The sequence below is a fragment of the Alexandromys fortis genome, unplaced genomic scaffold (assembly GCF_014885135.2).
Source record: "Alexandromys fortis isolate MF-2015 unplaced genomic scaffold, M_Fortis_MF-2015_v1.1 scaffold_52, whole genome shotgun sequence".
NCBI lineage: Eukaryota > Metazoa > Chordata > Mammalia > Rodentia > Cricetidae > Alexandromys > Alexandromys fortis.
The window spans coordinates 3,643,456-3,665,973 of NW_026067929.1; the positions used below are offsets into that span (position 1 = coordinate 3,643,456).

General features: G+C 38.7%; 1 protein-coding gene across 1 annotated transcript in view; it reads right to left on the bottom strand.

The window, feature by feature from the left end:
• Positions 1–10,207: 10,207 nt before the first annotated feature.
• The window catches only part of LOC126503275 (zinc finger protein 728-like), a 17,832-nt gene continuing 5,521 nt past the window's right edge, over positions 10,208–22,518 (bottom strand). The window contains exons 2-5 of the mRNA XM_050144838.1: positions 17,533–17,600; positions 14,747–14,873; positions 13,673–13,768; positions 10,208–12,841 (exon numbers count right to left, since the gene is read on the bottom strand). Coding sequence (XP_050000795.1) covers positions 11,412–12,841; positions 13,673–13,768; positions 14,747–14,870 — 1,650 coding nt within the window. The 5' untranslated portion in view covers positions 14,871–14,873; positions 17,533–17,600 and the 3' untranslated portion in view covers positions 10,208–11,411. The remainder of the gene's footprint in view (positions 12,842–13,672; positions 13,769–14,746; positions 14,874–17,532; positions 17,601–22,518) is intronic.

The window sequence follows — 22,518 nt, forward strand, 5'->3', positions numbered from 1 at the left end:
GCACAATAAAAATGGGACACTTCAACACTGCATTGCCATTTCTAGATAGCTTCCCTAAATTAAAAAATGTGCAAGAAATCCCCAGAGTTAATCTTTCAAATATTATATAGACTTAAACCATAACTGCAGAACAATACCCATTCTTCTCAGAGGCAGAGGAACCTTCTTTAAAATGGACTTCAGTACAGGCCAAAACCCAAGTTTTTTATACATAGAAAAAAATGAGGTAACCCTGTACATCCTATGGGAGGACCCTGGTTTAAAATAGAAATGAAAAGAGAGAAACCTTAGAAAATGCAGAAATTGGTGACTATACTTTTGAATGACTAACGGGTCATTGAATAATTCAGAGAAGTCAGTCCCAGGTGGAATTGTTATACTGAAAACTTCTTAATTTAAATATTAGAGTTCTCTAGTAAACAATCTAATCATGCAATTCAAATATGGGGAAAACATGGGGGCAGGGCAGCAGTGGCATGTGCCATTAGTCCCAGCACTTGGGAGGCAGACACATGCAAATCTCAATATAAAGATTTATTTAGCCTGCATGCCAGAAGAGGGCACCAGATCTCCTTATAGGTGACTGTGAGCCGTCATGTGGTAGCTGGGACTTGAAATCAGAACTTCTGGAAGGGCAGCCAGTGCTCTTAACCTCCGAGCCATCTCTCCAGGCCCGATTAATTCTTTATAATTTCTTATCATGTGCATAAAGGTTATTTTAAGGTCTGCACCAGGCAGGGCCCTACCTACACAGATCCTGTGGAACACCCTGCTTTCCTCCCTCTTCTGAAGATTCTCCTCTACTCCCAACCCCTCCCTGTGCCTAAGTCTCAGGTCCCAATACCCAGAAACACATTTTACCTTGATGCTCCCATGCACATACATATTAGGACCCAAGTTGATCTTCCTAATGGCAATGCACGGCCACTTCACTCCCTTAATATCCGAAGAGGAGAAGAAGACCAAGGAACAAAACAGGTAGTCAATTAGGACAAGACCAGACATCAGCACCTAGAATAATAATCTTCCCAGTACCAGATGCCCAGACGTCAGCTCAAAAACAGTGAAAAACAGCCAGAACAATATGTCTCCACTATAGCAGCAACCCCACCACAACAGGCCCTGAAGAGAGTTGAGGCACAAATAAAAGACCTTAAAATAACCTTTATGCACATGATAAGGTCCTTAAAGAAGAAGCAAAAAAATACCATAGAGAAAGAAAAGAGACAGAAGCCTGGTGTCTTCAAACAGCTGGCTGGCTGGGCTGACTGGCTGACTTTTCCTCTGCCAGCTGGTCCCTCCTGTTGATGGACCAGGTCTACAAATTCAAGGAAAAGGACATTGAAGAGACAAGACTGAAGTAATTTTAATCCCAGGCCCCATTTTGTGAGAATCCAACCTAGCAGGCACCCCATTCCAGGCTTCCCACCCCGTGTATCTGGAACTTCCGAGAAAAGCCACAAATGGCCCCAAAACTGCCTGGCTGCAGCAAGACCCAAGGACAGCCAATCAGAAGCTAGAAAAACAAGTTTCTACAGTTACCAGGTGTTTTTGTGGAAAGTTACAAAAGTTCCCTGTTGGCTTAAAGCCAACTGCAACAGAAGCATCTCTCCCACCCAATCCCGTAACACGAAGGCATGCAGATGTAGCTCCCTGTTTGCGGTTTTTCCCTTTAAAAACCCCTTGCACTGTGAGCTGGGTCCCTCCTCCCTCCTCCTCTGCGTTGGTGTGTAGGATGAAGCCCCTGCTTGGGCTTTATTATTTATTGTAAGGCAATAAAAAAAACCTTGTGTGATTGCACCTGGAAGTAGGCTCAGTGGTGGTCTCGTTGGGGATCTCCCAACTCAGGCATAACAACAAGTTTACTTCAAGTTGTGGACAGACCATCACCCTCGCCCTGCTTACCAACTCAACCTGGGAGGGGGGAGAGGTTCCTGAAAACCCTCCAAAGCTCTCCCTGGGGAAACAGGATTCAAGCTCCTAAGTTGTCACAATTCAGCAGAGGGTCCCTCTGTGTGCCCTGCTGTGTTTGGGTTCCTCAGCCCTAATAAAAACCCGTCTATTACTGCGGATTCTCCCCTGTGGTTTGGTGTTTTCCCCTGATGCTACTACATGCTCCAGTTGAGACTTTTTTTCTTTTTAATTCTTCATCTGGCAGAAAAACAATAACAAACCAAAAGTGATCAAGACTCCCTTAGGCTGTAACACCACAACAGCAGAAGGTGCGCTCCACACTCCAGCCCCACAAGACTTTGTTTTGTTCTGTTGTGTTGCTGTTTTTAGTGTTGTGCGCTAAAACCCAGGGCTCCCCGACTTCAAGGAATGCGCCCCATCACCCAGCTACCTCCCATTCCTTTTTGTTCTTTTCATTTCGATACAAGGCTTGTTTCCTTCCTTCCTTCCTTCCTTCCTTTCTTCCTTCCTTTGTTTCCTTCCTTCCTTCCTTCCTTCCTTCCTTCCTTCCTTCCTTCCTTCCTTCCTTCTTTCCTTCCTTCCTTCCTTTCTTCCTTCCTTCCTTCGTTTCCTTCCTTCCTTCCTTCCTTCCTTTGTTTCCTTCCTTCATTCCTTCCTTCCTTCCTTCCTTCTTTCTTTCTTTCTTTCTTTCTTTCTTTCTTTCTTTCTTTCTCTTTCCTTCCTTCCTTCCCTCCTTCCCTCCCTCCCTCCTTTTCCTTTCTTCCTTTTCTGAGACAGGGTTTCTCTGTGTAGCCCTCCCAGGTGGTCCTGGAACTCACATTGTAGACCAGGCTGGCCTTGAACTCACAAAGAGCCACCTGTTTGCCCCACCATTTCCCAGCATGTCCAAGGCTTTCTTAAACTGTCCAGGCAGCCTTGAACTCACCCTGGAGATAGGCATCCTTGGAGCCGTGATCCCTGGGCCTCTGCTCATAAGAGGCAGACACGGGGTGGCCAACACGCCTCTGCTAATATTTCATTTCAAAGGCTTAGCAGTGACTTTCCATGTGAATTTCTTCTAATTATCTCAAAATAAAAAGAATCAAAATTTTACTCGGGAGTAAGTTTCTATAACAAGCAGACCTGTGTGTGAAATCACAGGTAAAATGACCAAAAATAACTAATAAATGTAATAGACATTACTGTAAGGTCTCCACTCACATCCAAACACCTTAAGAGCAGCCTGACACCCAGCGTATCTCCCTCTAGCGGCAGAGACTGCAAGTTTCAATTCTTTCTCATGGTAACAGGCCTTCTCCGACTCCTGGAATCTCACCCGTTGTGACTTCACAAGCAAGGATAGTCGAGGCACCTTCTGACTCCTTCCTGCGCATGTTCTACCCTCTCGGGGTTTACCTCAGGTAAAAGCACCAGAACATAACGCCTATTGGTATTACTATTACTATTAATAGTTTTAATTAGTTATATTAATGGTTTAAATTAGTTTATTGTGTGGTTTTCATTCATTGATCTTTATTTCAGAGCATGTTGTCTTTCAGGGATGTGGCTATTGATTTCTCTGCAGAGGAGTGCAGATGTCTGGACTCTGCTCAGTGGAATCTGTACAGGGATGTGATGCTGGAGAATTACAGCAACCTGGTGTTCCTGGGTGAGGATCGCATCCAGAGTGAATTCCTAAGTCACTGTCAGCCTGTAACCTCCTTCTCTACACCCTCTCATGGGAGCTTGCACTTTATTTTTTTAAGATTTATTTATTTGTGTATACAGTGTTCTGCCTGCATGTATGCCAGCCGACCAGAAGAGGGCACCAGATCTCATATGGGTGGTCATGAGCCACCAATGTGGTTGCTGAAAATTGAACTCAGGGCCTCTGGAAGAGCTACCAGCCCTCTTAAGCACTAAACATCTTTCCAGCTGTTTCTAGAGTCATTTATTGTGTCCTTTTCCCCCCTTATAAGTACATTAGCAGGAGAAAAGTGTTAATTCTCTTCTTCGTCCCTTCACACAGGCCTTTCTTCTCCAAGCCATTACTGGTCAGATTCCTGGAGAAAAACCAAGAGCTTCAGCATGTGAAGAGACAAACAGCAGCTGCGCCCCGAGGTGTGTAGGAATGAGGGGTCAGAGGGCAGGGTGGGAGGTCAGATCCAACAGAGGGGTCAGAGGGCAGAGAGGTATTATCCAACAGAGGGGTCAGAGGGCAGAGAGGTCTTATCCAACAGAAAGCCAGGCTTTACCGTGTACATTGAGATGTCGTCTTCCTGTGGAAGTCATTTTGTAGCTGTCTCCCTCTATGACTTTCGCTGTCAAGGAAGGGCATCTTGCAATTGCTTATGATGCTTTAAATCTCTAAGTGTTGAGTTCTGTTTAAATTTTGAGTGATTGCCAAAGCACTTCATTTTGGTAAGAGTCTACATTGCAATAGTATTTGCACTATTTCCTACACCTCTGAAAATTTGCACACATTGCTGAAGATAGACATGTAAAGCCTTTGTATTCAGTAACACGTACATTAAAAATTTAATTTTTTGAGATTATATCATTTCCTCCCTTTACTTTCTTCCTTCTAAACCCTCCCATATACTTCTTGCTCCCTTTCAAATTCATGGTTTTTTTAAAATTAATTTTTGTTAGATGCATACATGTATATATGGTTACATTCCTAAGCAAGCTGCTCAGTCTGTATAATGCTACTTGTAAGTATGATTTCAGGACTGAACACTTGGTATTGGATAACCAGTTGGTATGCTCTTCCCCAAGGAAGACTCTTTCTCCTGTCCACGTTTCTTGGTTCGTCTTGGTTTCTTGGTACATCTCTGTGCAGGGTTGAGGCCTTGCAGGCCTCCCTGTCCACTGTTGCATGTCTATTCGTTGTCCTTGTTTAGCTCTTGTTCAGACTGTCAAATTGGTGAGACTTTGAGTGTAACTACAGACATTACTAGGAGACACTATCCCGGAGTAAACTCCCTAATCCTTGGGCTCTTAAAATTTTTCTCACCCTCTCCTCTGCAGGGCCCGAGTCTTAGGTGCAGGAGTTGTTGTGGAGATGCAGTCCCTGGGACTAGGCTCCACAACCCTACATTTTGATCATTTGAGGTTTTCCGTAGTGGTCTCTTGTTTGTTGCGAAGAGCAGTGTCCTGGATGAGGGGTGAGGACTGCACTCCCTGTGGGCATAAGGACAAACGTTTAGAATGTAGCCTTAGAGATGATGCTAATTTAGAAGTGTGCTGGCTGTAGGTTCTTCTCCAAGATCCATGATTTTCTTGCCCCTGGGTAGTTGACTAGGTTTCCTATACCAGGCATGACCACTCTTGTTGAGTGACTCATGCCTGGTGTTCAGAGTTTTTACATGAGATGATTTTGTGATTTGCTTGTCTATTTTATTGTGTATTATATATTGATTTGCATATATTGAGCCAATTTTCCATTGGTGGAATGAAGTCAGATATAAGGTCAAAGTTTTACTATAGTTAATTTTCTTAAAAACTCTATATTAATTATGTCTGCTCGTATGGTGTGTGTTTGTTTCTCTGTGTGTGTTTCTCTGTGTGTGTGTGTGTACTTTTGAATTTTGGGTTACAGTGGCTCCTTAGAATGACTTCGGTAGTGTGTGTCTTTTCCTATTTGTGGAAGGGGTTGAAAAGTGTTGATACTAGATGTTCCTTGGAAGTTTTAATTACTGTGTCAGTCTCCTTAGTGTTACCGGTCTGTTTAGGCTGCTTATATTTTCTGGTTTTATTTTCACTGGCCATGAGTGTCTATAAAAGGATCTATTTCTTCTAAGCATTTCTGAAGTTTTAGGTGTACAGATTTTAGTGTATCCCGTGATCATCTCTTTGTTCTAATTGGTTGGCCAGTGGATGGATACAGTCATGTGAGCTTTCATAAAGGACCACGCTGGTTAATTCTCTTTGTCCTTCAGTCTCTGGAATTATGCCCTGGGTTTTATCATTTTTATTGGTCATTTCTTATTATCATCTGTATTTCTGTTTGGCTTCTTTTTCATCTCGGAATTGCAGCATAGATGTTTTTTTCATTCAGATCTCGTTGTTTCAGTGAAGAACTTTTCAGTATAACTAGTCCACTTCGAGCTGACTGTGCAATCCTTCGGTGCCACTGTTCATTCAAAGGTGCATCATTTAATCACCGGTTATATGTGCATTTTCCTTGGCTATTCTTTTTATTCTTTTCCAGTTTCAGTGCAATGTGTTCTGCTAGGGTGCACAAGACTATTTCTTTTCTTCTATTTATGTTGGCTTGGTTTGTGGCATGAAATGTGGTCCATAGAGAAGATATCTATGCCAGTGAGCAGAATGTGTATCCTTATCTATTGTGTGGAATGTTCTGCAGTTATCTTGTAAACCCAGTCCATACCTTGGAGGGTCCTTTGCACATTGTTTTGAGGACCTGTCTAGATGTGAGAATGCAATCTTGAAATGTCCTGTTTTCATCTTCCCTGAAGATGGTCTGTTTGGTCTTCCATGTCTGTTAGTGATATCTGATGGTTTTTGTAGAAACATTTGTGTTAGTTGTGTCCGTTTTTATGTACATGTAGTGGCTTTCTTCATTTCTTCTGATTAGTTTTCTGTCTGTAGTCTCCTCATCCGTTAGGATTACTCATTCAGGATTTTGTAGCTTCATTTGCTTTATGGTTTGATGACCTGGTCCAACAGATCATTCTTCATGGACCAGGAGATCAGAAGATAAAGAGGAATGCAGAGAAGACCGGGTTGGCTAAAGAAACTCCATTTTCTGCTAGGCAGGTGCCCACTAGACATTCGTCTCTGGAAGATAAGTTTCCAGGAACCCTACACACAACAAATGTACGGCCATGACTATCTGAGTGTTGTGAGATGACTGACTGCTTTTTGGCTTCTGTAACTGCTTATGCCAAAATCTGAAGACAGATCTGAGGTCACTTTGACTACCTAACCTTGGCAGAGCAGAGCAGCTCTTTGGCCGCTTGTGCAGATGCTCAAGGTCTTCTTGTGGTTTTTGCCTTTAAATATCCTTCCTTCACTCCCCTTCAGATGACAATCTCATGTCTGTCAGAGAGTGTTGCTCTGCTAGCAGCTTTAACAAATTTACCTAAATTATGTAGTTCAGATCATGGTCTTTTCCCATGGGTCACAAACTCCATAACAAAGATAAGAAAGTTTGGGGTCAGACGATCTTGTATAAGCTACACCTTATTCCAAGCAAACTTATTAAGAAATATGACATTTTATATACTCTTAGCAGAGGGATAAATGGACAAAGTCAGCAGAAACTATTGTACAGTGGGAAAAAGTCAGCAGGAATCTAAACAATGTTGAACAAAGGGAGCACACAGTATCTCAGGAATTTTACAAACAGAGCACACAATAGTCTTAGGACTGACAACCACATACCTGTGGGAAGTGTTGGGGTCTCAGGATCTGAAGACACAAGTCCCCCAAGGTCATGGTCCCAAGCTCTCCCACACGTATTTCTAGTCTTGGAGAAGGAACTGTGTTTCTTCTTTATACAGCAAGTCTGCAGGGAAAAGCTCCCCATGGTCTGGCTTTGAGCCAATACTGACTCTGCCAAGCATGTACCTGGTTTTGAGGAGGCCAGGGCCTTTTCCATGTATTGGGACCTCAGGAATCCCTTGGTTGATCAGATTTGATCACCAAGCAAAGAGAATTATCACTTAGGAGGAAAGGTCATCTGAGGATAAGAATCACTGAATATTAAATGGAATAATAGTCATGACTCCCTTAATAAACAAGCTGGCTTTGGAGTTGGACAAGGGCTCTGTCCTTCTTTAAATCCAAGCATGTTTTTAACAGAAAAATTCAGAATTTCTGTTTCATACCACAAGCTGTCACATTTAGGGCAGAAAGAAGAAAGGATTTAGAAAAAAGTTTTACTTTATTCACACCTATTTTTGTCTCTATTGTACCTTTCATCGAATATATGTCTGTATAAAGTGTTTAAGTTTTGGATAAGGAATAATGAATTTTCCTGCAGCAATCTTTGAAGATTCTAGGAAGAAGAGGGGATCCCACAACAACAACTCAACCTGGTTGATGTGATATCATGATGCTGATAGCACTACTATAAGACCTATTTTGGGTACCAGGTTCTCAACATGGTTCCAACTTGGTTAGCTGAAATGGTGCACTCTTTTACAATGTTCTGGTCAGAACTCAAAATAGGAACTTCAGAAAAACCCTACCAAATACTCAGGGGTTATTTACAATTATACCTCACAGTAATCTTGAAACTTAACCATCATTTTACTTTCACAGGATCCCATAGAAATAATACCCCCATGATAGCTGGAAGTAATTCTAGAAGACATCGTCCCCTAACCCAACAAAGTTTGTCCTCAGGGTTAGGGACATCATTTAGGGGTTGTTTATAATTGGTATAGGGTTGGGGTGGAAATTATGTAGGCTCAGGGATCGATCTCTTTGAAAAAGAAAAAGGTAAATTGGATGGGATAATAGATTAATGTGAGCTTACTTACATTAATAGTACACTGAGAAATAGAGTGAATACATGTGAGCTATCAGTTATAGGCAATTTACATTGATATAGATTCTTGTATATTGATACAAACTTAAATTATATTAAATAAGTTCCTATTTTCATCTACTGTTTGTATACTTAGGCAAAGTTATTTTGTCATATTGTATGCATGCATGCTTCTATCTCTGCTTAAGACATTTTGTATATTGATACAATTTTAGGATATATTTATCATATTACAATATACATTTGTACCTCTGATCAAGATACTTATACATTGTTTACATTTTGAGGTCATTGTCCTAATTTGTTACACAGTTATTTAAAGATTGTTTAATATTCCAATATGAAGCCTTAGTCTTTAATTTATATAGATATTAAGAATTATAGGTCAATAGTCATCCATGTTTGTCATACTTTTTGGATACATATAGATTGTATTCCATATAGATAGTTAATCTTCAACCACTTCAAAGAGTTGTAGAATTGGGCATTTAAATAACTTAGGGCTCTATTGTCATGAGACACGATTGTTCCAGGCAGCACCAATCTTTCTCCTAGAGAATGTTGAGCACTGAAGACACTACAATTGGAGCTTGTTTTCTTCTTGGCAAAACTGGCTTTTGGGCAAGGAACTGCCCATGCATCAACTACTGACCAAATGCACGATGTCCAGACAGGACAAGCAGGATACAAGAAAAAATACTGTCAAATCTTGCCAAGACAGGGTGACATAGTTTTGAAAAGTTTCTTGCCTCTGATAATGGACTGTCAGTTACTCTATGCCTTATCCAAACTTCGCTGCTGCAACACTGCAAATGAGACTTTGGGTGATTGTGCAGGTAGCCTGTTTTCTCTGCTTTTGTTGCACATTTTGGAAGTTGCTTGATTGCACTTCATGCATATTCAAGTAATATTATTTCCCTTCTCAGGTCTTTGATGGGATTGAAGACTAGATAGTTAAGGCAGACTGTGGTGGTGCATGCCTTTAACCATAGCACTCAGGAGGCAAAGTCAGGTGGATCTCTGTGAATTCAAAGCTAGACTGGTCTACAAGAGCTAATTCCAGGACAGACTCCAAAGCTACAGAGAAACCCTTTCTTGAAAAAAAAAAAACCCAAACCAACAACAACCAAAAAGACTATATAGTTGTAATTACTTTCCTCTCATGACTTCACCAAGTTATTTATAAGACTTAAACTCCCTAGGATAGGATAATTATTGAAACATTTATCACGTTTCTTCTTTGACATTGTTTATACTGGTTCTTATTCTAATTTTTATACCCTTTATTTGTTTTTATTGTATATAATTTTGTATCAAGCTTAGAACTCTCTTATTTAAACAAAATGGAGAGGTGCTTTTGGAAATCCTACAGCCAGTAGCCTTTAAGTTACCCCCACACCTGGGCATGACCTCTTATAAATGCTGATGTAAAGCATGCATTTTCTCTCTCTTCCAGCTGCTGTATTCAGCTCCTGTTCCGTTTGTGCAGAGGACTGTGATTTGTGAGTCTACCCCTAAATAAAAAACCCTTTATTAAACTCAATTCTGAGCAAGTGCAGATTTCTTCATTTTAACATTTGTATTATGGACCGAAACAGCTTTAGTAATCAGTCAATAAAAGCAGCAAATACACAGCAGGATATGCCACAATGTCACCCCTATCTGAAGTGTTTCTATCCAGAATATTTTTGATATATTTTAGGTAATATAGAAGTATAAAACATAATATTTCATGAATATTTGGACACTTGTATTATTTCACTGCAATTTGAACTACCTGGTCTTGAGAAACACTTGAAAGATTATTAAAGTTTTTTATTTTGAACATTTTTGGCAGTATTGGCATTTCTCTTAAGCATGAATTATCATGTGTTTCAAAAGTTCTAAGTAAGTGCAAAAGACTTGGCACACTCTTCACAGGGTTTCTCTCACAAGTGTATTCTTTGATGTTGTTTAAGACCAAAGACGGCTGAAAGGCCTTGCCATTCTCCACACTCACAATGTCTCTCCCCAATATGAATAATCTGGGACCGAGAACATGATGAAAGCTCTAAATTCTTTGTCACAGTCTTTACACTTGTAGGGTTTCTCTCCAGAATGAATTGATTGATGTTCCTTAAGTTTTCTAGTATAGTTAAATAGTTTTCCACATTCTTCATATTTGGAAGTTTTTTTCCAATGTGAGTGAATTTGTGCTGAGTTAGGTATGACATTTTACACAAGGCTTTTCCACATTCTTCAAACTTGTAGGGTTTCTTTCCAGAATGGATTATGAAATGAGCAGAAAGAATCTGTGACATTTTAAAGATCTTGCCACATATTTCATATTTGTAGGGTTTCTCTCCTATATGAATGCTTTTGTGTTCTGAAAGTAATGATGGAAAGTGGAAGTCTTTGCCACGCACTTCTCAGCTTTAGGGTTCTTTCCTGTATGAATGCTCATGTATATAGGTAGTCCTGATGAGTAATTGAAGGACATGCCACACTTTTAACACATGTATGACTTCTCTCCTATATGAAAGCTCTTCTGTACAGAAAGTCATGATGGAATATAGAGGCCTTTCTACATAGTTGTATGATTTCTTGCTTGTATGAATTCTCTCAAATACTTTAAGGAATGATGCAGCAGGGAACAATGACACACACTTCCAACTTCCAGGGTTCTATCCTGTATGATTTCTCTTGTGTCTAGAGAGTGCTGATGGAGATTCAAAATCCTTGCCACACTTTACAATTTTAACGTCTCTCTCCTGTATGAATGCTCATATATTTAGAACGTTATGACAGATCAGTAAAGGCCTGGCCACATACTTCACATTTGTAGGCTTTCTCTTCTATATGAATCCTCTTGTGTACAGAAAGTTGTGATGGAATATAGAAAGCTTTGTCACATGCTTGACACTTGAAGGGATTCAATCCTGTATGAATGTTCTAGTGTTCAGACTTGTGATGCAACATAGAAGTCCTTGACACATACCTGACACTTGGAGGGTTTCTTTCATGTATGAGTTTTTTTGTGTGCAGAAAGTCCTGATCGGCTCTTGTAGGCTTTGTCACATACTTGACACTCGTAGGGTTTCTCTCCTGTATGATCCCTCTTGTGCATAGAAAGTGCTGCTCGACTATTGTAGGCTTTGTCACATAACTCACACTTGTAGGGTTTCTCTCCTATATGAATCCACTTATGTGCAGAAAGTCCTGATCGACGACTGTAGGCATTGCCACATACACTACACTTGTAGGGTTTCTCTCCTGTATGAATCCTCTTGTGTACAGACAGTACTGGTTTACTTTTGAAGGCCTTGTCACATACTTCGCACTTGAAGGATCTCTCTGACGTATGAATTCTTTTGTGGTCAGAAAGCCGTGATGGGAAATAGAAGGCTTTCCCACATTCTTCACACTTGTAGGGTTTGACTCCTGTATGAATTCTCTGGTGTACAGAAAGTCGTGATGGTAAATAAAAGGCCTTCCCACAAACTTCACACTTGTAGGGTTTGACTCCTGTATGAATTCCCTGGTGTACAGAAAGTCGTGATGGTAAATAAAAGGCCTTCCCACAAACTTCACACTTGTAGGATTTGACTCCTGTATGAATTCTCTGGTGTTCAGAAATTTGTGATGGAATACAGAAGGCCTTCCCACAAACTTCACACTTGTAGGGTTTCTCGCCCATATGATTCCTCTTGTGTAAAGAAAGTTGTGATGAAACATAGAAAGCCTTGCCACATACACCACACTGGTAGGGTTTCTCTCCTGTATGAATCCTCTTGTGTACAGTAAGTTGTGATGGAAAATAGAAGGCCTTGGCACAAACCTCACACTGGTAGGGTTTCACTCCTGTATGGATTTTATTGTGTAGAGAGAGTTTTGATGGAAAACAGAAGGCCTTGCCACATACCTCACACTGGTAGGGCTTCTCTCCTGTATGAATCTTACTGTGTAGAGACAGTTGTGATGGATAATTGAAGGCCTTGCCACATGCGTCACACTTGTAGGGTTTTTCTGCTTTATGAATTCTCATGTGTTCAGAAAGTCGTGATGGTGAACAGAAAGATTTGTCACATACTTCACACTTGTAGGGTTTCACTCGTATATGAATTCTTTTGTGTAGAGAAAGTCGTGATGGAAAATAGAAGGCCTTCTGGCATACTTCACACTTGTAGGGTTTCTGTCCTGTATGGATAATTTTGTGTTTTGAAAGTAATGATGGAGCACGGAAGCCCTTGCCACACACTTCACAATAGTAGGGCTTCTCTCCTGTATGAATTCTCCTGTGTACACAAAGTAATGATGGAGAACGGAAAGTCTTAGCACATTCTTCACACTTATATGGCTTCTTTCTTAGATTAATTTTCTGGTGGCTAATAGGTTGTGAGTTCCAAGGAGGGGCTTTGCCACATTCTTTGCCAGTAGAGTGTTTGTTTCCTGGTGAGTAAAAGTTGAGAAATGAATGAAACCTGAGCAAAATTCTGTATTTTTTATTTTTTATTTTTTATTTATTTTTATTTATTTTTTAAAACAGATGCATTGGCTTAGACATGTATTTTTTAATATTAATAATGTTACAGTCAATATTCTAAAGATGTATTCAGTGCATCCTAATTAAAACCACCGTGATAGGTTGAAATTACATAGCTAGAAGTGAAAGACGAAGACAGGACAACACAGAACACAGAAACAAATGAGTATGAATCAATGTCAAACATGTAGGGAAGGCATAGCATCCACCATTAAGAAAACAAACTATGATGCTAATTTAAATGAGACACTTAAACACATATAGAAATTTTATGTCCAGATGAACACAAAGTATAAATGTAGTCCAAGTTGGAAGACACATAATTTAATAGTTCATATACATCCCAAGTGCTAAGATTTTGAAGGTATGAAAATTTGGTTGAATGAATAGAAAATAGTGCCTTTAAATATTAAATAATATATTTAAAGGATTGACGACAGGAGGATTTATGCACATCTCATGAATGAGGATCTGCTGACCAACTTATGAAAACTAAACTCTGTTTACATAGAAATTACAGAGCTTGGTCAGTTACTGTAAACAGAGGCTGATCTAATGGTAGAAGGACAAAGCATAACAGAATCAAAGCTCCAGGAACATTCTCTTCTCAGAGTAAACTACAAAAGGAGATCCTTTAAATCATATGTCCATCAGAACATTGTGAGTTAATGTTGCTGATAAAGCCTCCTTTTCTGCAAACCTCTCACCCTGGCCTCTGTCCCCTCATTCCTACACACCTGTTTCCATGGCAGCTGCTCCTTGTCTCTTCATGTCTGAAGGTCCTTGTCCTTGCTCCAGAAATGTGATCAGGTATGGCTTAGAGGAGGCAAGGCCTGTTCATGGGAAAAGAGAACATCATTATTAGTGTGTTCTCCTGGGGATCACATGTCCTGCCTAGGACTGTATATATAAGGAAAGAATGGATATAATCAATGAATTTCCTGACGGGGCCATCAGAATGCATAGGAGGAAATGAGGATGTGCAGGTTCTGAGCTTCATGCTCCCCAGTTGCAGGAAAAAAATATTAAAATCAAAGAATGTGGTATTTTTTTTTAACATTGGATGCTTCCCACTCATGCCCCTTACTTTATGACATTACCCCCAATATAAAGGATACGTCTAAAAACAAAGGGAAGGTGTTATGAACACGAGAAGAAATAAAATCATTGTAAGGTATATGAATACTCTCCTTAATTTCCCTAAAATATGCCCCATAAATTTCATTGTTGGAAGCACAAGCACCCTTGAGGTACTGAAGAAATAAATCAAGTTTGATGCTGACAGTTAATTAAGAGTTCACCATGGAAGAGTCCCTCACCTATGTGGTAGAATATTACTTCAATGTGTGTTGATTTTGTTCATCCTCTGGAACATGTGACTAAGGATGGAAAGATATGTTACATTTGCTTGACTAAATAAAATTCACCTGTGCTCAGGATGCTGAGTCAGCAACGAGCTGACTAAAAGAGGTTGGAAGGAACCAGGTGGAGAAAAGCTTTTAAGTCCAGGTGTGGAGAATAATGAGAGCTTTTTTGTAGACACAGTAAAGAGAGGAGGCGAGCTATTTGCTATTCTTTCCCTCTGCGGAGAGGAAGTCCACCTCAGCTTCTGAATCTTGAGTTCCTTAGAAGGACAGAGATTTATACAAGTTCCCTTCATAGCCTTGAAAGAGGCGGGGCACGAGGGAACAGAATTCCCTCAGGCTGCAGCTCCTGTGGCACAAGCACTGCTGGCAGTGCTGGAGCTGCAGTTCCTGATTAGGAGAGTCAGGGCCTAAAGACAGCAACGATTTAAACATAGGACAACCCACCCAGGAACACAAGGTTGCTGAAATTCTCCAACATCACATCCTTGTACAAAGTCCACTGATCAGGGTCCAGCAATTCACACTCCTCTGCAGAGAAATCAATGGCCACATCACTGAATGACAGCATTTCCTGAAATGAAGAAAATGAATAAATACTATATATTATACTAATTAAAACAACAATAAAAGCACAAAAAAACAGGAGGCATATGTATTCTGGATATAAATCTAAAGGTCACCAAGAGTGAGAAGAGAGCTGGAAGCCCTTCTGACATAGGGAAAAATATCCGTAAACAAGTCTGCTGCACTGTTGTGATGTTGACAGGATTCATCATTAAGGACACTGAATGACAGGAGATTCTAGAAACTCCAAGGGATATTTTAGTCATGAGAACCATAAAATCAAGAGTGAGTGTATAATGAAAAGAGGACTGTTCAGGCTGGAGAGATGGTTTAGTAGTAAAAAGCACTGACTGCTCTTCCAAAGGACCTGGAGAGGATTCTCAGGAGGCAGGATTCTCATGGCTGCTCACAACTGTCTGTAACTCTAGTTCCATAGGATCAGACAACGCCTTATACAAGGACACCAGCATTACAACCATGCATACAACATGAAACAAAGCAGGTTATTAGCTTCTTAAGTAATGTTGTTGGATAGTTTATAGATTCAGTCCCTTATTGGTAAAGAACCTCAGTGATTATCACACCACAAAGAAAATGCAGGATGGATATTTGTTCTGTACTAATAATTGGCAGGTTGCACTATAATCTGACTCAGGATCTATAATCACTGTGTGGTTTGAGCAGGCATGTCCCCCATGGATTCTTGTGTTTGAATGCTTGGCCCATGGGAAGTGGCACTATTAAGAGGTGTGGCATTGCTAGTGTGTCACTGTGGAGTCAGGCTTTGAGGTCTTACACATGCTCAAGCCAAACCCAATACTTGGCTGCCTCTCAGGTCCTTTTCCAGCACCATGTCTGTGTGCATGCCACCCACCATGATGATAATGGACTAAAATGTCTGAACTATAAGCTCACCCCAAATAAATGTTTTCCTTTATAGGAATTGCCATGGTCATGGAGTCTACTCACAGCAACAGAAACCGTAACTAAGACAATACTATCCAAAGGATACCTATCTAAGATTTTTAAAAAAGTACTCCATAGGTTTTGCCTAAAATCACATCTAAAAATCTTATAGTTATTATGTTTAATGCTTCTATATATGGCTTTCTGAAAAAACAAGGGGGCCTAAATTTTAAATACAAATTATATATACCCCACAGAAAATATTTTACCCATTCCTGCATTGTACAGCTCAACAATCAGAAGTTGCTAATATCAATCAACTTTAAGTATTTTGCAACCACTGACTATTTTGACTAAACTCATGTATAAATGGCACATGGAGCATAGAAATATCTATCTCTTCGCTATAAATTCTTAATCTAAGGATTAATAAATTCATTGGTATGGTGAAAAAAACCATAGCAAAAATTTAGCTTGATGCTTATAAAATTATGCTGATAGTTAAACCTATTAATAAGAAATTTTATTTACTACAGTATACTACACATATGATTCAACTCTTGTTCAGGAATATAGGACTATAACAAAACACTGCAAAAATAGAAATTTTTAAATAGTAGTGATGTGGTTTGCTTCCATCTGGACTGATGACCTCATCAGGATGAAAACAACCATGTGTTCAGAAGTCATCTTTAGAAAAATTGAAGAACACACACCATTGAATTCACCATCATTTGGATTGAGATGACTATGATGTATAAAACCAACTACATAGCACCTATAAAACTGACTAGTACAACTGTCCCCTTTAGGTTTTATTGTAATTTTTTATAGACCAAACTGTCACCAGCAGGTCTCTAATGTATTTTAGACTAGAATGGATTTTATATATCATTAAATTCCTAAGGTGATTATTCAAGTCGACAAAAAGCTGACTGAGAGATGTATGTCAACAGTTTAGGTCATTGTTAAGTGTAAGTTTAACCACTTATCTCTTTGTTGACACTAGACTTCTAAAATTTTTAAAATAAAAAACAAGATATATTTTATAAGTGAGACCTAAATTCCTAATGTCTACTCAGGCTAGCAGAAACCAACTTAAAGAAATATGACTAGCTTTTTTGTCTTTATGAACTAGAACTGCATTTTAAAGTTTTACTTCAATGCTAAGGGATCTTGAATTCAAAATTTTAAGACTCAAACTTAACAGGGATAAAACTGTAAAATCCTCATCTTATAGAAGCTACCAACTTATTATAAATTGTGAAAGATAATTAAAACATATACGTTAATGATCAGTCACCTTAGAGATGATTCAATTCTTCCATGTACTCAAAACTATGTAGTTAAACTTAGCAAAAATATAATTCATTTATGAGAACAAGTTTTAGTCTTCCATACATGTTTTCAAAGAGAGAAGTAAGTATATACAAATTAAGTTTGTTTAAATTCAGGCATACTTAATAGATGGTCCTCAAAATCCTTATAGATCCATTGAATATGGCATTTAAAATATTTATTAATTGACACAGAGGCCATCTGGATTATACTTCCTGCTCTAACTTTTCCTTCTCAGATCTCTGATGTTGAAGGAAAACTGTGGAGTTATCCACTTAACAGCAACATCAACAAAATAAATGAATAAATACCATGCCTCTTTATTTTGGATTTTTGAGACAGGGGTTCTCCGTAGCTTTGGAGCCAGTCCTGGAACTAGCTCTTGTGGACCAGACTGGCCATGAACTCAGAGATCTACTTACCTCTGCCTCTCAAGTGCTATGATTAAAGGTGTGCACCACTGTAGTCTTGCTAATACTGATGTTCTTTCCTGGCACAAAAATTTAAAATAACAAAGTAATCAGATTTGAGATAGAAATGAGAAAACTAATAAGGAGTAAAAGGAATTTATAAAAATTTTAAAAGTATTTCCTCTGGGCAATATGATGCTAAAGAAATGCAAAGATAATGGCATGTTCTCGAAATTTCCTTAGAGGCCAAACATGTTGAACAGAAATTACTAGTTTAGAAGTTAAATTTTCTTCAGATTTTCACCTCTAGTTATTTTTTTTAAAGTTATTTTTTTTAATTTTATTTATTTATTTATTATACAATATTCTGTCTGCATGCATGCCTGCAGGCCAGAAGAGGGCACCAGATCTCATTACAGATGGTTGTGAGCCACCACGTGGTTGCTGGGAATTGAACTCAGGACCATTGGAAGAGCAGGCAATGCTCTTAACCGCTGAGCCATCTCTCCAGCTCCTCTAGTTATTTTTGATACAGCCTGAGAATCTGTTCCATCAGACAATCTTCAGGATGCAGTAAACATGAACGCTTGCCCACTAGTTTTTCCTCCACGGACCAGTTATGCATTGAGATTGTTCACATTTTTTATCATTTACAATATCAGCTGCATATACTTTAATATTTTCTTGAAAAACTTCAGAATTTTCTATTTTTCTCACAACTTCTATGTATCCTGTTATCTAATATGAAGGAATTCCTGAGCTCCAAATAAAATTGTCATAAATATTAAAGACTTATAAGTGATCAGACACTGGCAAGGGAGGAGATTAAAGAAGGCTCACAAACACCTACACTCTAAGAAAGGAATCATTTTCTACAGTATAAAGGCATTATTTTATTCCAAGCTTTTAGTACACAACTGGTAATAAAGAGATGACAGCTTGATCTGGAAACTGTCTCTCTATGTATGGAATCTTCTCTGCAGTCAGTTTTGCAGAGATATGTGATAAAATTCACTATGCAGCTATTAAGAGACCATGGATGCCAGCCCAGACTATTATACCCAGCAAAACTTTCAATCACTAGAAGGACAAAACAAGAATTCCATGACAAATCTAGATTTCACCAATACCTAGCCACAAACCCAGACCTACATAAAATACAAGAAGTAAAATTCCAACCCAAGGAAGTTAGCTATACCTACAAAAGCACAGACAATTGATGGACTCATAGCAGCAAATACCAAAGAAGGGAAAATACACAAATTAACATCACCAATAATGAAAACTAAATTACTATCCCTTAATGTAAATGGACTCAACTCACCTATAAAAAGGCACAGGCTAACAAATTGGATACAAAAACAGAATCCATCCTTCTTCTGCATACAAGAAACACATCTCAACCTCAAAGACAGACATTGTCTCAAAGCAATGAGTTGGGAAAAAATACACCAATCAAATGGACAAGCGGGTGTAGCTATCCTAATATCTAACAAAATAGACTTCAATTAGTCAAAAGAGACAAAGAATATCATTTAATATTAGTCACAGGAAAATCCATCAAGAAGAAATTTCAATACTGAACATCTATGTCCCATATACAAGGGCACCCTCATATGTCAAAGAAACACTTCTAAAGTTTAAATCATACATTAAACCCCACACACTAATAATGGGAGATTTCAACACTCCCCTCTCACCACTGGATAGGTCATTCAGACAAAAATTGAAAGAGATATAAGAGAACTAACAGATGGTATGACTAAAATGGACTTAACAGACATGTATAGAATATTCCATCCAAACAGAAAAGAATATACCTTATTCTCAGCACCTCATGAAACCTTCTCAAAAATTGACCACATAGTCGGTAACAAAACAAACCTCACCAAATACAAAAAAGTTGGAATAACCCAATGTACCTTATCAGATCACCATCGTTCAAAACTAGAAGTCAACAGCAATACTAATTCCAGAAAACCCACAAACACATGGAAATTAAACAATGCTCACCTGAATCATCAATGGGTCAAAAATGAAATAAAAGGGAAAATTAGAGGCTTCCTAAAATTCAATGAAAATGACCATACAACATATCCAAACTTATGGGACACAATGAAATCAGTGTTAAGAGGCAAGTTCATAGCACTAAATGCCTACATAAAGAAGCTGGGAAAATTCCACACTAGTGAATTAACAGAACATTTGAAAACTTTATAACAAAAAGAAGCAAACACACCTAAGAGAACTAGATAGCAGGAAATAATCAAATTGAGAGCTGAAATCAACAAAATAGAAACAAAGAAAATAATATAAAGAATCAATGAGACAAAGAGTTGGTTCCTTGAGAAAATCAACAAAATAGATGAATCTTTATCCAAACTAACCAAAAGGCAGAGAGAAAATATATCCAAATAAACAAAATCAGAAATGAAAAGGGGGACATAACAACAGACATGGAGGGAATACAGAGGATCATCAGGTCATATTTTGAAAACCTGTACTCCACAAAATTGGAAAACTTAAAGGAAATGAACAACTTTCTGGATAAATATCACTTGCCAAAATTGAATCAAGATGAGATAAGCAAATTAAACAGACCTATAAGTGCTGAAGAAATAGAAACAGTCATCAAGTCTCCCAACCAAAAAAAAGCCCAGGACCAGATGGTTTCAGCTCAGAATTCTACAAGACTTTCAAAGAAGAACTAATACCAACAGTCCTCAAATTATTCCACACAATAGAAACAGAAGGAACATTACCAAACTCTTTTTATGAGGCTATAATTACCCCGATACCCAAACCAAAGAAAGACATTACTAAGAAAGAGATTTACATACCAATCTCACTCAAGAACATTGATGTAAAAATGCTAAATAAAATACTGGCAAATCAAATCCAAGAACACATCAGAACCATCATCCATGACCAAGTTGGCTTCATCCTACAGATGCAGGGATGGTTCAACATACCAAAATCTGTCAACGTAATCCACCATATAAACAAGCTGAAAAATACAAACCACATGATCATCTCATTAGATGCCGAAAAACCTTTTGACAAAATACAACATCCCTTCATGATAAAGGTCTTGGAGCGAGCAGGCATACAAGGAACATACCTAAACATAATTAAGGCAATATACAGCAAGCCAACAGCCAACATCATACTAAATGGAGAAAAACTCCCAGTGATTCCACTGAAATCAGGAACAAGACAAGGTTGTTCACTCTCTCCATATATATTCAATATAGTTGTTGAGGTCCTAGCTAGAGCAATAAGACATCAAAGGGAGATCAAGGGGATAGAAATTGGAAAAGAAGTCAAACTCTCATTGTTTGCTGATGATATGATAGTTTACATAATTGATCCCAAAAATTCTACCAAGAAATTTCTACAACTCATAAACACTTTCAGCAATGTAGCAGGATACAGGATTAACTCAAAAAACTCATTAGCCCTCCTGTACACAGATGATAAAAGGGTTGGTGAAGAAATCAGAGAATCAACACCCTTCACAATAGCCACAAATAGCATAAATACCTCGGAGTAACTCTAACCAAACAAGTGGAAGACTTGTATGACAAGAACTTTAAATCTCTGATGAAATTGAAGAAGACACCAGAAAGTGGAAAGATCTCCCATGCTCTTGGGTAGGCAGAATTAATATAGTAAAAATGGCAATCTTACCAAAAGCAATCTACAGATTCAATGCAATGCTCATCAAAATCCCAGCAAAATTCTTCAAAGACCTCGAAAGAATGATACTCAACTTCATATGGAAAAGCAAAAAACCCAGGGTAGCCAGAACAATCCTGTACAATAAAAGAACTTCTGGAGGCATCAAAATCCCTGTCAGGGCCCACAAATCCCTGACTTCAAACTCCACTACAGAGCTACAGTACTGAAAACAGCCCGGTATTGGCATAAGAACAGATAGGAGGACCAATGGAACCAAATAGAAGACCCGGACATCAATCCGCACATCTTGGAACACCTGATCTTTGATAAAGAAGCAAAAAAAAAAAATCAAATGGAAAAAAGAAAGCACATTTAATAAGTGGGGCTGGCATAACTGGATATCAACATGTAGAAGAATGAAAATAGATCATACCTATCACCACGCACAAAACTCAAGTCCAAATAGATCAAAGACCTCAATATAAAGCCAGCCACATTGAACTTTATAGAAGAGAAAGTGTGAAATACACTTAAACGCAATTGGCATAGGGAACCACTTCCTAAATATAATCCCAGCAGCACAGACACTGAAACAATTAATAAATGGGACCTCCTGAAACTGAAAAGCTTCTGTAAAGCAAAGGACATGGTCAATAAGACAAAACGACAGCCTACAGAATGGGAAAAGATCTTCACTAACCCCACATCAGACAGAGGTCTGATCTCCAAAATATACAAAGAACTCAAAAAACTGGACACCAAAAGATCACATAATCCAATTAAAAAAATGGTGTACAGACCTAAACAGAGAACTCTCAACAGAGGAATCTAAAATGGCTGAAAGACACTTAAGGAAATGCTCAACATTCTTAGTCATCAGAGAAATGAAATCAAAACAACTCTGAGATTCCATCTTACACCTGTAAGAATGGCCAAAATCAAAAACACTGATGACAACTTATACTGGAGAGGTTGTGGGGGAAAGGGAACACTTCTGCATTGCTGGTGGGAATGCAAGCTGGTACAACCCCTCTGGATGTCAGTGTGGCGATTTCTCAGAAAATTAGGAAACAACCTTCCTCAAGACCCAGCAATACCACTTTTGGATATATATCCAAAGCATGCTCAATTGTATCACAAGGATATGTGCTCAACTATGTTCATAGCAGCTTTGTTTGTCATAGCCAGAACATGGAAACAACCTGAATGGCCCTCGAACAAAGAATATGGAAAATGTGGTACATTTATACAATGGAGTACTACACAGCAAAAAAAAAAAAAAAAAAAAAAAAAAAAAAAAAAAAAAAAAAAAAAAAA